This window comes from Oxyura jamaicensis, chromosome 13 (genome assembly GCF_011077185.1).
Source record: "Oxyura jamaicensis isolate SHBP4307 breed ruddy duck chromosome 13, BPBGC_Ojam_1.0, whole genome shotgun sequence".
NCBI lineage: Eukaryota > Metazoa > Chordata > Aves > Anseriformes > Anatidae > Oxyura > Oxyura jamaicensis.
In genome coordinates, this window is record NC_048905.1 from 54,033 (window position 1) to 68,975 (window position 14,943).

Below are 14,943 nucleotides of genomic sequence, written 5' to 3' on the forward strand. Positions count from 1 at the left end.
AGAAACAGTTTTCAGTCTACTTCGTAAAGTGGAAAGGTGCTGCCACAATGCACATGGTGCTTATTTTTGGATTTATGATGACATGGTCAACCTCACTCAGTCTTGTGCGATTTAGTGATCCTGGTTTCCTAGTAAGTCATTACAGCTCCATCTGCTGCTCCCTAATTCGCTGCCAGATCCACCTCATCACCCTCTTCCACACCTCTTTCTGTGTTTTGCTTTCAGACATTGTATGTGTTTGTAAGCAGAAGAATCGTTGTATATTTTGCTATTGCCTGTGAACTGCTACTTAGTTTTTGTGCCAAGGCTAAAGGAAAAAGTTATAAAACAGCCCCAAAATCTCCTGGCCCTCTGGGCTCTGAGCCTGGGAGGAAAGGAGCTGCAGGCAGCTGGTGTGCCTTTTTCCATAATGAGTGTAATAATAAGACAGGGACTGAGTTCCTGCTCAGTTCTGCTGCATGAGTCAGTGTCCTGTACTCGGTATTATTAGGGATTTCTGGTTTTGTGCTTATTTATTTTTGTGTAATTTTAATCTAATTCTGTACTGGGCTCCCCCAGCCAGGGCAGCTGAGCTGCCATAACTTCTGCACTCCCTCCCCACTGGGCTGCAGTGACGAACGGAGGGATGTCTCTCTTGAGAAAAAAAATACAGCAGTTCCTTCATCTCTGCTCACTTCTGCTGGCTTGTGCCAAGAGGCATTAAAATCCATCGCTGACGGGCCTGGCGTGCAGAGGGAAGGTTCTGCAGGCAGAAGAGCATCCTGGCTGCCGCTCTGTGCTGGAACCTAGATCTACATCTCAAACCTTACTTGAGAAGACCAGCAACGCTGCACATCTCCCTAGATCCGGTTCTTTGAATCTTCCACCCAAGGGCTGTGCAACCTCACTGTGCCTAGCTGCCTGCTGCCAGCACCCTGGTGTTGATGCTAGGAGTTTTTAAGGAGGTCAAAGTCATCACCCACACGACTGGAATGTCGGAGACTGCTGGTCTACAAGAACAACAGAAACTGGAACAAGAGGAAGCCCTGTTAGTTGAGGGTGAAACTCTTCAGGCAGATAGTTTATTTCAGGGCATTATCTTCTGGGTTTTCTTTCACGTGCTTTGGAAAGGTGATTAAGCAATCGAGGTGATTTAAACTTTATTTTAACAGCATTAGCTGAGCTAATGCATGGAGATAGCAGTCATCTACTGCTAATGCCATACAAGGTGCTTTGTATCTGTAGAGCTTGTTGTGCTTTCCTGAGTCTCAGTCTAGGATGCCAATATCAATGTAAGTGTCTGCACTAGAGTGTTTTACATGTCTGCTATGCTGGCATAGCTAGAAGGGTCGATCTCTTCAGTACAGATGAGGCACTGTGCCTTTGCACTTTGAATAACGTTGTTATGTTCCAAGAATTACTTGCATTCAGTTGTTATGTTTGTAAGCCTTTGGTGGAGCAGCTGCACATGTGAGAAGCTACCTATCTTTATTATTTCAATCAAATTCCACCTGAGGTGGAAATCATTTTGAGTCTTGCTTTTTCTTTTGAGATGACTAAAATACTAGAAGTGAGGCCTCTGGCTAAATAAAATGGAAAATATTTAATACATATATATGTATTTAGTGCATAATATAATTAGTACCTTTCTATTGTATTTTATAAATAGGCACATTGCTATTTCCCTAATGTGCAAATACACAAAATATTACAACATTTGAGGGAGAATCAGATCCCTATTGTGGAAATGTACTGTCTAAAATATTTGGATTGCCAATCTCTGCAGCTCTGAAAGCACTTTGTTCTTAGTCCAGCTCCCAAGTGATCTCAGGACTCCACAGGACAATAGGGAACCAAACATTTTGCTGGTCTTGCGTCCAAGTTTTTAATGTCTAATCTTTGTCTTTAGGAATAAAATTTTGTGTATATTTGAAGTGCAGCTGAAACATGCCTAGAGGGGTGAAGCTTCCCTTTTTCTGGTAAGCACACAGTGATTTGATTTCATCACCTCTGGTTGCTGACAATCATTTCAGGTACCATGGTATGCTTTGGGATATGATTTCTGAATTATTTTAAATTCAGAGTGATTTTAGATATTATTCATGACATAATGTTTTGCACAATAAATAATATGGCAAAAACTACCTGGAACAGCTTTTTCACATTTGGGAATCCATTTAAACAAATGTTACTTCATGAATGGAACAGGCCATGTTGGTTGGCTGACCTGAACAGTTTACAGAAGTAGTTTATTTCAAAATAGTTTGCAGAAGTTGCATAGCACGTATAAGAGATTGCCTTTTTACTGATTTATCTGTGCGGTACAAAGGAGGTGTAAGATTTCCCCCGGTCTAGTGCTGGGATCCATGGTGCGGGGGAAGCTGCCTGCTGCGTGCCTTTGCTCCGTGCTGGGTGTGTGTTCGCTAACACAGACTTCACTTTGCCTTGGGCACAGCCTGAGAAGAGATGAAATGCCATCAGCTCCTCGTTGGGGGCTGTACTCACTGACCAAAATTTGCCACAAGAGTTGTATTTTGTTAGTTGTAATGTCATACAAACAAAACACAACGATGGGTGATATACTCTGCTTATTGTTGCCTTTCCTTTACACTGTCTCCGTCTGCTAGTTCTTTATCAATTGTCATTTTAAAATGCTAATGTGCCTTATTGACATTGTAGAAGATGTTAGCACAGCAATTTTCTATCAAATGTAGTAAAATCGCTGTGATTTCTGTACCATCAGTAAAAGATTTTTTTTTTTTTTTCCTGCTGTCAGACACATGCTTGATGCCTTAGAAGATGTTGAAGCTATAAATTTGAAGAGGAAAAACCACACATATGTGAATAGTGAACCCCTAATCCCTGTTTCTCTTGATAGATGCAGCAGACCCTGTAGTAAAGCCTGGTGTACACACAGCTGCATAACATATTTCATAAGCTAGAGCATAGCGTTCTCCTGGACTTGTGTGTATTTGGTACACGGTGGCACACGTGGAAGTTTCCTGCCAACGTAGAACAGGGCACTGGCTGACAATACATGGACAGCAGCAGGCTTCACCTTTTTTTGGTGCTCTGAGCAGCTGGGCTGCTGTTTGTGTCCTGAAGGGAGGTGGCCAGCAGTAAGAAAAGCAATGCCAACCCTGTGCTGGGTCAGGGTGAGCAGCACCCTCCTGTGGGCCAGGTGCAAATTCCTAAGCTGCAGGAAACAACAGCTTTGCTCAGGTTTGGTGCTGTGCTTGCAGCACATGATACCCACCTTTGTGGCAGTAATAAATCACTGCAATGTGTTTCGGGGTTATTTGACATAGTAGTTATATGCCCTGGTCAGGTTATGGCCAGTAAGAGTCGGAGCAAAAATAGACCAGCTCTGGGAGCAGTTCTGGGCGGTTACTGTAAGCGTGCGTGCCCTTGTGTTACACAAAGGATTTTCTTGATCCAGCTTTTACCTGAGGGCACCTTTTACCTTAGGAAACCTCAGAGCACCTGCTGTAGTTCCTGCATTGGTGCCAAGAGTGGTAGGAGCATTCGGTTTCAGGTAATGCCGACAGGAGCTTTGTGCTCTCCTGAAAAGCACAGGACAGCTGTTGCCTTTAGCAGAGCAATGCTGATGCCTGCTGATGCAGAGCCCAGATGATGGGCTTCCATCAGGAGCCCTTTGCTGGTGCCACATGAGGCTCTGCCTTCCCTGCAGACAACCATAATTGTCTCTATACGTGCTCCCGTGCCAAAGGAGACTCCCCAGCCACATCTCCTGTTAAAAATCTGCTAGCAGATCCAGTCTCATCGTACCATGGGTGGTTAGAGATGTGCTCCAGTTTCTGTGCTTCTTACCTCCTGCTGGGGCATCTTTGATTCCTGGGGCACTGAGATGTGACCTCTGCAAGGTCCCTCCCTGTGGCTGTGGTGCAGGGAGCTCAGGAACCACGCTGTGGAGCTGTGGGGCATGGCTGCGGGGGTGGAAAAGTTGGGTTCATCTCAAATAGGGTGACCCCACGGGCTGGCTGACCACTAAAGGGGCTGGTGGCAGCCAGCACGGCCTTGGGAGTGCGGAGGGCTCGCAGATAAAACAAACGGGCCCAGCCTGAAATGATGCCAAGCAACCTGGGCCAAGTGCCAATGTGGTATGAAATAGTAATGTGTCTCCCTGCTTTCATTTCATTGCATACATCTCTAATCAATTTACAGAGCAATTATAGAATTTTCAATGATTAGCTGGATAATTTGCAAAAGGGTCATAAGCACTGGGCATTTATCACGCAGGAAAAAGCCGGCAAACAGCAACAACCTGCTGCAAAGTTAGCAAGGCGTTGTTTTCATCCTCCTTATGTAGGCTGGGATTGCTCCCCAAATCCTCTAGCTGATGTGCTATGAAGTGCTGGTTTCTTTCTGTGTCCTACGAGTGGGCATCCATGCTGGGGAAAGGACCTGGGGCAGGGCATGTCAGGGGGGACCCCAATCTGTGGTGTCCTCGATAGGCTGCCGAGCGGTGTTTGACCTCTGTGTCCAAAGATGCTCTTCTGCATCCATTTAGCTCTGCTATCCCTACTCTGAATCCCTTTTCAAGGACATATGCTCCATCTTGCATCTTCCAAAATACACTAAGAAAAAGCATTCCTTGCATGTCTGTCTTCACAGCTAATTGCTGGGAGAGAGCAGTAGTCCAAATTATCATTAGCAGTCCTCTTTATCATTGTTTATTTGTAGGCTCCTTGGACCTTCTCAAGCTTTAGAGCGGAGTGACTGCATTAACAAGTGTAGTCAGCGGGTCAGTGACACTCCTGGCCTCACATTGTCTGAGAAGAACTTTTCTCTTTGTCTTGCATGCTCTGCTGTGACCCCTGCACATTATCATTAACTGCCCTGCAAAATAACAGGAGGCTGCAAAAACTGTTTTATTTTCTGGGATGACTGAGTGTACTGCTTCCACATTCTCTGGTGTTATCTCTTGCAAAAAAAAAGTGAGTAATTTATTTCTAGGAAATCACAGGAGCAATTCTGTTCATCTTTTTTGTCCTCTGCTTTTGTTGCAACTCACCATGTCTCAGCAGTGTGACCAGTTCAGGGTTTGTCTCCTTTTTCTCGTGTTTCTGTTTAAAAAAAAATGTTTTTGCAAATGACTACATCTTGAAAATTCATTTCCATGTCGAACAGAACCAGTAGCCATTTGAAAAGATGGTTAAGTCCCAAATCTGAAGGGAAAGAAAAGCACCTCTCTTAGCTACCTGGCACCATTTCTTGGCCCTTGCTGTATTTTCTGGAAGTGGGCTGTGGTCCCAGGCCCTGCAGAGCAGGGAGGTGCCCCCCTGTGCTAAGGCAGGCTGGTCCAGTTCTGGGGCCAAGACACTGGGGACGCTGCTTGAAGGGCTTCCTGGAGCCAAACAGTTTTAAGTGCATTCACGAGTCTTAAGGCAAATAAATCCTTGTGCAGTGCTGTTAGCTCTGCTCCAAAGAGAACTGCCGTATCGACCAAGATGTCAGCTAACCATAAAGCCGTATTGACCAAGATGCCTGCTAACCATAAAGATTGCACTGATGCAGCAGCAGGTAAGTGAACTCGCTACATTTGCCCATTGCGGACCCGGACAATTTTATGTTATTTGTTTTACTGCAGGACAGAAACACATCACCACCCCCTGTAAGAATGAAGTCGGTCTCTCCTGTACCTGGAGCGTGGGTTTCCACTGCTCTGGTTCTAGCTGCTTGCAGTGGAATTGTGTAGATGGATGTCACATTGCTCACATACCGTGCTATGAATGACAACTCTGAATTTTGTCCTTCCTGCTTGTCTTAAAAACAGGGTACCGTATTGCTGGCAGGCAATGCGTCCTGCCTACACTTGCAGGGTTCAAGATAATACCGCCCGTTCAACCCAACCCTTCCCATAATGGAGTTAAACAGTTAGGTGAGTTTATGGTGGTAATAAAGATCAACCCTGGAACATGCATTTGAAAACAAACTATTTCAGAAGTGTAGCTATAGTCACCTTGCATTTGGAAGACTTTGCAGCCTCAGCCAGCTCAAGGTCACATGAAGTGCTGTGGGTTTCTTTTTTAAGCTTGTCTGTTACATATTTTCTTGAGTAAATGTGAAATATTTCCAGCTCCTACCCTTACCTCACCTCATGCAACAAAAGTGATTTCAGAGGTGTACGCAGTGTTCAGTGTGAGCAAGGATGCTCCTGCATTTTCTCTGCCAGGAGGGAGGACACAGAACGGCCTCTCCTCAGTGCCCCCAGCTGGAGGGGCCAAGCTGAAGCTGCCCTCGCACAACGAGCTTCATCTTCAAAGAGATCAGTGCAGAGAACCAAAGCCCACAGGGAAGCCAGCTGGGACGAGGGGGTCAAGAATGTAATAGCAGGGAAAGTATGGAATACTTTAAAATCAAGTATAAAAAATCAACTGAAAATTTGCACACAAGAAAGGGAAAAAATGTAGGGTAGGCTTCAGACAATTAAAAAGTCGCATTCACAAAGGGTGGTGGAGGAAGCACAGAGACAGAGGGATGGAAAAAGAACTGCACACCGAGAGTTAAACCTGTGAGAAGCAAAAGAGAATGGGTAAATCAAGACTTAACAACTTATGCCAAGTGGTAAAGGAAATGGTAACACACCAAAGAGATACAATACATGGAACAAGATGGAACTTGGAGAAGAATTGCCATGCAGGGTTGATGTTAAAGGTAGCCTAGATATTGTCACAGTTGGAAAATGTGCTTTGTCCCATTTATTTGGAGGACAATAATGCTGAAGACACAGACAAGACCAGAGATCCAGAGTTAGAAAGGAACGCTTCCTACATAAGATGGAAATTCAAAGGATGGATTGTGCTCAGATGTGTTTCATCCCAGCAAATAAGCCAACCTAAAAGACTGGCCAGTCCCTCAGTGACTAGATTTCAAGATGAAGGAATCATACAAAAGGTGGAGATCTGGGTCCTTTGCTAAGGAAGGAAATAGAAAAAAAAAAAAAAAAAAAAAAAAAAAAGATGATATCAGCAGACAGGCCAAGATACAAAATGAGCTGTAACTAGGAAGGATTATAAAGCATATGAAGGGATCATCTTCTAAGGACAAGGGGAATGAAGAAGCCAAGGAAAAAATAGTCCACTCCTGAAAGAAGGGAGAGGGAAATGAGCTGTGGAGCAATAGCAGAGAAAAAGAATTAGTATAAGTAGCTAAATACATTGAGCAGCTGTCTCCCCTGCCATATGCTCTCATTTTTTTCCTGCTGCCAGAGAGCACTGATGTTTCTCATTTATTTGCTCCTAATTACTGAGATACAGCCTTGCACTAATGAGATAAACGTAATTCAGGATGCTGATCTTCCCCTCCTCTTCCCTCAGGGCGTCCCCCTAACATCTAAATCATGGACCTGTGAAAGCGCCATCTCTCCATGCCCCCCACCATCTCTCCAAACCCCATGGGCCCCAGTCCTCGACTGCCAAGCCCAGAACAAAGCCAGTGCCAGGAGCAGAGGTGGGGACCAGGCTGCTCCCTGCCAGGCAGCGCTGCTGTCCTGCTACAGGGGCAGCGGCACATCCAGCAAGGTCTGAGGCTAGGTCGATGGAAACAAGATGGAAAAGAGTCAGCAGAGACTGAGATGAGACTTGCAAGCAGAAATACATGCTGAGAAGTCTCTTGTAGGTTTTTTGGCACGGATTGCAAGGGAAGCTTATAAGGCTGCTGGTTTAGTTCAGGGTGATGAGACATTGCCTTTTTCCTGGCCACTAATGCAATTGCTCACCTTTACCTCTGAAGGCAGTGCAGCCCTGCACTTCTGCAATGCGAAATCCCTTATTACTTTGACACAAAAAATCCCTTGTTCCTTTGCCACGCTCTTTAAAAAGCACAAGCAGAATGCGGGTTACGCAGATTTGCCAAATGCCACGTTCTCTCTCTGCCCAGAAATAACGATGCCATCACACCCCTGCTTGCAGTGCATGAAGCCTTTGTGAAGGCACGCACAAACTGCGTGCAGCATAGCAGAGCAGGGGTGGGAGTGCTCAGCGAGCAACCGGCATGTGGCTGAGTGTGTGTGGGGCAGAGTCTGGGGTGAGAATGCGGTGGTGGAGCACGTTGGTAGAAAAGCTACCAGCAAAGAACAATGTTGTTGTTTGATTGTTTTTATGGAGAAAAAGGATGCCCAGAATAGATGAAGATCTGCATAGAGAAGCCCAGCAGGACTTGGGCCCCAGGGAGGGGCAGTGTCACAGCACACGCAGGAATATTTCTGTGTGGTGTTGCCCTTGTTTAGCCAACATGTCCCCAGATACTAGCAATGCTGTTATCTGGCAGGAGCACTTCTCCAAAACCCCTTCAATCATTCTTAATGGCCAGAACAAGTTTTCATCATAACTACTCTCCCTGAATGATGTTTGTTTTCAAAACACAGCTCTGTTTGGCCGGCTGCACTTCCTTCAACAGCTGCAGCAAGATAAAAGGGCCAGTTGCTTGGCTGAATAATTCAGTTTTCTCAAGAGAAGCAACACATGATCCAGAAGGAAGGCAAATGAAACAGGTTTGCTGTTGTTTCGCTTGTGCTTTCTCTGCTCAGTGCGTGCTGTGAGGTGAGGAGACAGGTCTGCCAGCAGAAGGGGGGGACCCAAGGAAAACACCCCCAGTCCCTTGGCTCCTGCAGCCAGAGGTAAGAGACTGCGGTCAGGCCCAGGGATGTGAAATGAACCCGTAGGGTAGGAGAATGGGCATTGCCTCAATTCATTATCCCAGTTCAATTTCCAGAGCCTAGGTCTACACTCAGGAGAATTTTTCTCTTTGTGTGTTGATCAGTTTTGACAAAAAGGTGTGTTTTGTTGCAACTGTATTTTGACTGAAAAACTTTGAGTAGCTCTGGCAAATATTTAATAATATGGAAGAAGTTGAATGCTTTCATTCCACAGATATCAGCCTCTGTAATGGGCTTACTTGATGCAAGCCAGTAATGTAATTTAAAATGTCAAAATGTTAAGGGAAAAATACTTTGCAAATAACTTCCCTTACCCACGTGTTGCATTCCTAAAACATCACTTGGAATGCCTTAACATTGTCAAAATAGGTTTTGTTTAAGTGGAAGCATTGTCAGGAAATGCAGGGTTGCAGGTTTTAGTTCAGTGAAATAACATTGTCTGATCTTAAGCCACTCTGCTGTCCTTTTAGCCAAGAGCACAGCACTTGTCGTAGCTTTGTCTGATGTGGCCATCTGTGCCAGTAGGAATGCCATGTGAACTGTGGTCTCGGGGCTGTGCTTAATTAGGTCCGTAACTGATAGCAAACAAATCAACTGGCACCGCAGGAAGGTGCTTTTCTGTTTGATTTGTCTGAGGTTATTTTCCTTTATTTGCTTATCCATGCAATCTGCACAAGCCCTGGAGCTAAGTGAAGCACTTTATGCATATGAATGCAACTCCTCACGGCATGCCTGCTTTCCTGCCATAGCTCTCCTGGTGCAATGGATGGCACGCTGAGCCAGGTGTCAGAACAGAGCAAAGATGTACTGAGCTCCCTAACCCCAGAAGAGCCTCCTGTCAATTTTATACGCGTCAGGTTGGAGGAGAACGAGCCCACAGACTTCAGCACCAAGGATTTCATCCTGAAGAAAGCCAGAGAGGTCTGCAAATGCAATCATCAAACCATCATCACCTTCTTCTGTCGGCTGTTCCCAGTGCTGGACTGGCTGCCCCAGAATGATGTCAGGACACAGTTACTTGGGGATGTCGTATCTGGGCTCCTGGTGGGGATAGTTGCCATCCCTCAGTCCATCTCATACTCCCTGCTAGCCAGCCAGGATCCCATCTACGGAATCTATACCAACTTCTTCTGCAATATCATCTACGTGGCCATGGCCACTTCACGCCACAACTTCGTTGGATCCTTCGGGGTCCTTTGCCTGATGATCGGGCAGTCTGTGAACCGGCACCTCCAGCTAGCAGGGTACAGCAATGGCAGCACTGGTTCTGTGCTGGTGGACAATTCCACCTCCCCCAGGAATGGGACGGCTACCTGTGACAGGAGCTGCTATGCCATCACTGTGGCCCTTTCCCTGAGCTTTCTGGTTGGCCTTTACCAGGTACAGATGTTCACTGCTGTGCTGTTTCCTCTCTGTCCTTTCCCTGCTAGGAACTTCTGAGCTTAACAGCTCTAAGCTCCAGTCTCACTTCAGACTTAAAAGCCATGAGAAATGTTTCCTAACATAACTAGACCCTTGCACCCTTGACCCAACTGTAGTGATTTGGAAAGCCCAAACACAGATGAATTTGGGGGTTTGCTTCCCCCATGTGATAGGCCAGATGTCTGGATGTGTCTGAAACGTGCTTAGGATCAGATGCGAGGGAAGAAGGGGAACCGTGAACCACCTTCCCACCACCCCAGTCCTACCCGAGCTGACAACAGGGCAGGTCAGAGCAAGTTAGGGTGGGCAAGAACAGCCCACAAGGACCCCACATCAGCAGGGCCTCCATTAAAGGCCGTGCAGTGTCCCCACTGCCTGGGTCTTGCTGTCAGTGGACAGCTTCTGGCCCTCCCACTGCAACAACTAAAGTCACTGCGTGGCACTGTCTTGATGCCACTGAGAGATGCTAATGGCTCTTTGGATGTGGCTGCTCCCTGCACCTTCAGAGTTAACTGTGAGCCCTTATTGCTTGAAGGAGACAGTAACCAGGATCATGTAGGCTTCTTTGTATGGCATCTCCAGCCACAGACAAGTCTTCTAGGTAGCTCTTTAGTTCTTCATACCGCAGATTAACTCCTTAAGAAAGAGGCCTTGGTCTCACGCAGAATGCTCAGCAGGCAGGGTAGCTGGAGAGGCTGAAGTGGAAGCAGACTGGCAGAAGTTGCCGGCCACCTCTTCTATCCCTTCTCATAGATGCTAATGATACGGCTGGCTTGCTTTTCAGATCCTGCTGGGGGTTTTACAGCTGGGCTTTGTGGCTGTCTACCTGTCAGAACCTCTCCTCAGTGGCTTTGTGACTGGCTCCAGCCTCACCATTATCACCTCCCAGATGAAGTACCTCCTGGGACTGAAAATCCCTCAGCATGAAGGGGTGGGCTCCTTCATCCTGACGTGGCTTGACCTTTTCAGGTACATCCACAACACCAACATCTGTGACCTGCTCACCAGCCTTGTTGCTTTGGCCATCATAGTGCCTGTCAAAGAGATCAATGACCGGTGTAAGGACAGGATGAAGGCCCCATTCCCCATAGAGCTGCTTGTGGTCATTGTAGCCACAGTACTATCTTACTACTTCAACTTTCAAGAGCAATACAAGTCGGCCGTTTGTGGGGCTATCCCCACTGGTTTCAGGAAGCCCACTCTACCAGATACGAAGCTGTTCTCCAGCCTGGCAGTCGATGCCCTGCCCATTGCTATTATTGGCTTTGCTATGACCGTCTCCCTGGCGGAAATCTTTGGCAAAAAGCACAGCTATGCCATCCGTGCCAACCAAGAGATGATCGCCATTGGCATGTGCAACCTGATCCCGGCTTTCTTCTACTGCTTTGCCAGCTCTGCAGCCTTGACCAAGACTCTGCTGAAGGAGTCCACGGGGACCCAAACCCAGGTCTCTGGCCTGGTCACCTCCCTGGTGCTGCTGCTAGTGTTGCTGTGGATCGCACCGCTCTTCTACTCACTGCAGACCTCCATCCTGGGGGTGGTCACCATTGCCAACCTGTAGGGGGGGGGGCTGAAGAGGTTCCGCGACATCCCTCGCATGTGGCAGCTCAGCAAGCTGGACACGGTGGTGTGGTGTACAACCATGCTGGCCTCCACGCTGATCACCACGGAGATCGGGCTCCTCATGGGCGTCTGCTTTGCTCTGCTCTGCATCATCTTCCGTACACAGAGACCCAGGGCCACGCTCCTGGGCAAGGTTGGCAACACGGAGATCTATGAGGACCAGGCCACTTACAAGCAACTCAGCAGTATTGCCAACATCAAAATCTTCCGCTTTGAGTCATCCCTTTACTATGCCAACAAAGCTTATTTCACGACTGTTCTCTACCAGAAAACTGAGTTAAATCCCATCCTGCTGGCTGCTAGGCATCAAAGGGTGGAGAGCCAGGGAAATGCAGACACGGGCAATGGCAAAAGATTTTTTGGTACTGGGTTTGACTGCCTGAAACCTGGCAAGACAAGGACTGAGAAGTCACCCCCAGATGTCTGCCCTGCCTCCATAGACACGCACACCTTAATCATTGACTGTGGGGCGATGCAGTTCATAGATACCGTGGGTCTCTCCGTGCTGAAGGACACACATCACAACTACAAGGAGATTGGTGTCCAGGTGGTCCTGGCCAACTGCAACCCTTCCATCCGCCACCGGCTACGGGAGGGAGGCTGGGCTGGCCAGGCAGCCAGTGGTGGGCAGCTGGCTTTCCACAGCATCCACGATGCAGTGCAGTTTGCTGAGCAGTGGTACCACATGCAGCAAGAGAAAAAGGATGCACTCCTGGACCCCGAAGACCCGCATGTCCAGACATCTTTGTAGACCTGTGTGTGAGGAATGACTTCTAAGGAGGGTGGGCTTGGTATGTGCTTCAGAGCAATTTCAGTTTTCATGTGATCAGAGCATGAAGAAAGACTAAGGAACTGTGAGCAGCAAGCAAGGGGCAAAATGACTGGGGAGGGAGGGGGTTCAGCAGATATCGCCCCTAGCCTGAGAGGCATTTCAGGGTTGGTTGTGTGGGCTGGGAGCCTGGCTGGCTTTTACCCTTCTCCCTTTGGAAAGGGCTGTGATGCCAAGAGATGCTGCGCAGTGACGTGGGCCTCCCGGCTTCCCCAGGGATCATCCATGCGAGATGCTGCCCCGTGGTGCCTCTCCCACTTGCTGTCCACTCCTTCCCAACCCACCGCAGCGCACCTGCAGCCCCCTGGCTCCTGCACTTGTGCCGGGCTTGCGTGGGCACTGGGTGGCAAGTGTGAGGCGTGCTGCACAGCCCGCAACCTTTGCACAGGCCCCCAGGCGCTGCCGCGCTCCCTTTGCCAGCTCAATCTGCAGGCAGGCCCTGCCTGCCCCTCTGGAAGGAAGGGTCTGCATGTATTCCCTCCATCCCTTCTGCTTTCAGTCACCCGTGAGAGTGGACCTCAGCCCCACTGAGTGCAAGGGGACCTCAGCCAGTTGGGGCATCAATTTCCAAGGCTTGGGGAGCCTCTGGGTGCTCTCACAAGGGAGCACTTGGCCACCTCCCAGCTGGGGCTTTGTCCCTTGGAGCCTGGGTGACATTTGGAGGTGGCCTGGACCCCACACTGACCACTGGGGCCAGCAGTATGGGACATCCCTGTCCCTTACAGCTGCAGTCCTCGGGCAGCAGCAGCTCTAACTGTGCTGTGTGCACGGTGGAAATCACAGCAGAGACTTTGCAGGGGCTTGTTGAGAGAGGCCTGGGGGGAGGGCAGGCTTGATGCAGGAGAAAAGGGAAGTGCAGAAGTTCGGATTCTTAAAAGACAAGGATGGAGCCTGCTAAATCTGGAACTGTCCTGATCCTCCTTTTGTCCTCAGTGATAAAAACAAACAAACAAACAAAAAAACAAAACAAAAAAAATCAATAGCAATGTTCCCCAATGCAGCACTAAGGAAAAGCTGCTCTGCGGAGCACACTTAGGAGCATTCATAAATGCAATTATAGCTCATGGAGTTTTCTTCTAGGTGCAACTCCACTGTCCATACCCAGAATAGTTAGGGAAAGGGCTGCAAGAATCCCCTCTTGTGGTACAATCTCAAAAATCACAGAGAAATGCACATTCCAAGGCATCTTTGGGTGCCAGATGGCAAGGCCACTCACCAACCTCCTGAAACATGGGGGGTTTGGGCCCAGCTGAACTGGGGGTGAGACCGAGCATTCCCCCTTGCTCCTTCCCTCACTGACACACATCTGTTTGTTGCCACTTTTATTTTGGACTGGCCGTCTCTCCCCTACATCCACCCTGTGTCAGTGTGGGAAATAGATCGCAGAGGCTCATTTGTCTTCCAAACACCCTACAGCAGAGAATTTAACAGTCTGTTGGTGGCCACAAAACAAAAGCAGCAAACCCAGCAACAGCAAAGCACTTCCCTTAAAAGCAAATGAGTTTCAGAAGACTGCTGAGATTTGCCCCAGCCAGCAGCTCTTGCTCGGCTGCTGTGTGGGGCTCCGGACGTTCTGCTGCAGGGCAGGACGGGTGCCTTGCCCTGCTGCAGTTCCATGATAGATTGCAAAGAACTCCCATTGCTGAAAGTGCAGCTTCCCTCCTGGAAAAAAATAAAATAAAATAAAAATAAAATAAAATAGAATTACAGTGTCTGAGATCACCAGCTACTCTTTATAAACTGTAAACCAGGAGTGCTTGTCCAGTGGCTAGAAGACATGGTTTTCCAAGTGCTTGCCAAAATCTGTGCTGCCTTCTGAATGCACAGTGGGATGATGATGAGGGGCAGGGCCGTGGTGCTGTGAGCCAGGACCCCTGATCCCAGAAAGGACTTGGGATGCTGGGGGATGCGGTGGCAGGCAGCCAGGGCCATGCTGTGTGCGCAGCACTGCGGGAGGTGCTCAGCAAGAATTGGCTCGCTCAGGCATGGGCCCTTTCCTTGCTGGTGCGCTGGGACAGGCAGCGTGCTGCTGGCTCTGCATCCCCACGGGGGAGTCCTTGCTCTGAGCAGCGAGGCTCGGCAGCATTGTCAAGTACAAAAATAGCTTTTTGGTAAGCGCCATCTGTAAAAACACTGTGTACATTTTGGTTTAATATGGGATTATTTCCATGCCACCTCTAAGAAACGTGGCACCAAAGATGTTTGCTGAAGTGAACTCTAGCTTGGACAGCTCTTTGGAAGCCCAGTGATGGAGGCTGTTGTGAATAAAGTACATGGAAAAGGAGAGCTGCTGCCTCTGCTCAGGAAGGTATCTCCTTGTAGTCTGAGACTCCTTCAAGCAGACTGAGGAGCACAGCATGCCCAGCTGCCTGCTGGAGCAGGGTTGGAAGCATTGAGTAAAACTAACTGG

At 48.2% G+C, this 14,943-nt stretch overlaps 1 protein-coding gene across 1 annotated transcript; it reads left to right on the forward strand.

Annotated features, from left to right (window-relative positions):
- The first annotated feature begins 9,360 nt into the window (after window positions 1–9,360).
- Window positions 9,361–14,733, forward strand: LOC118174046 (sulfate transporter-like). The gene is given in 3 exon segments (XM_035339053.1): window positions 9,361–9,402; window positions 9,404–10,039; window positions 10,866–14,733. Coding segments are annotated over 3 exon segments (2,268 nt in total). The 3' UTR covers window positions 12,456–14,733.
- The last annotated feature ends 210 nt before the right edge of the window (window positions 14,734–14,943 follow it).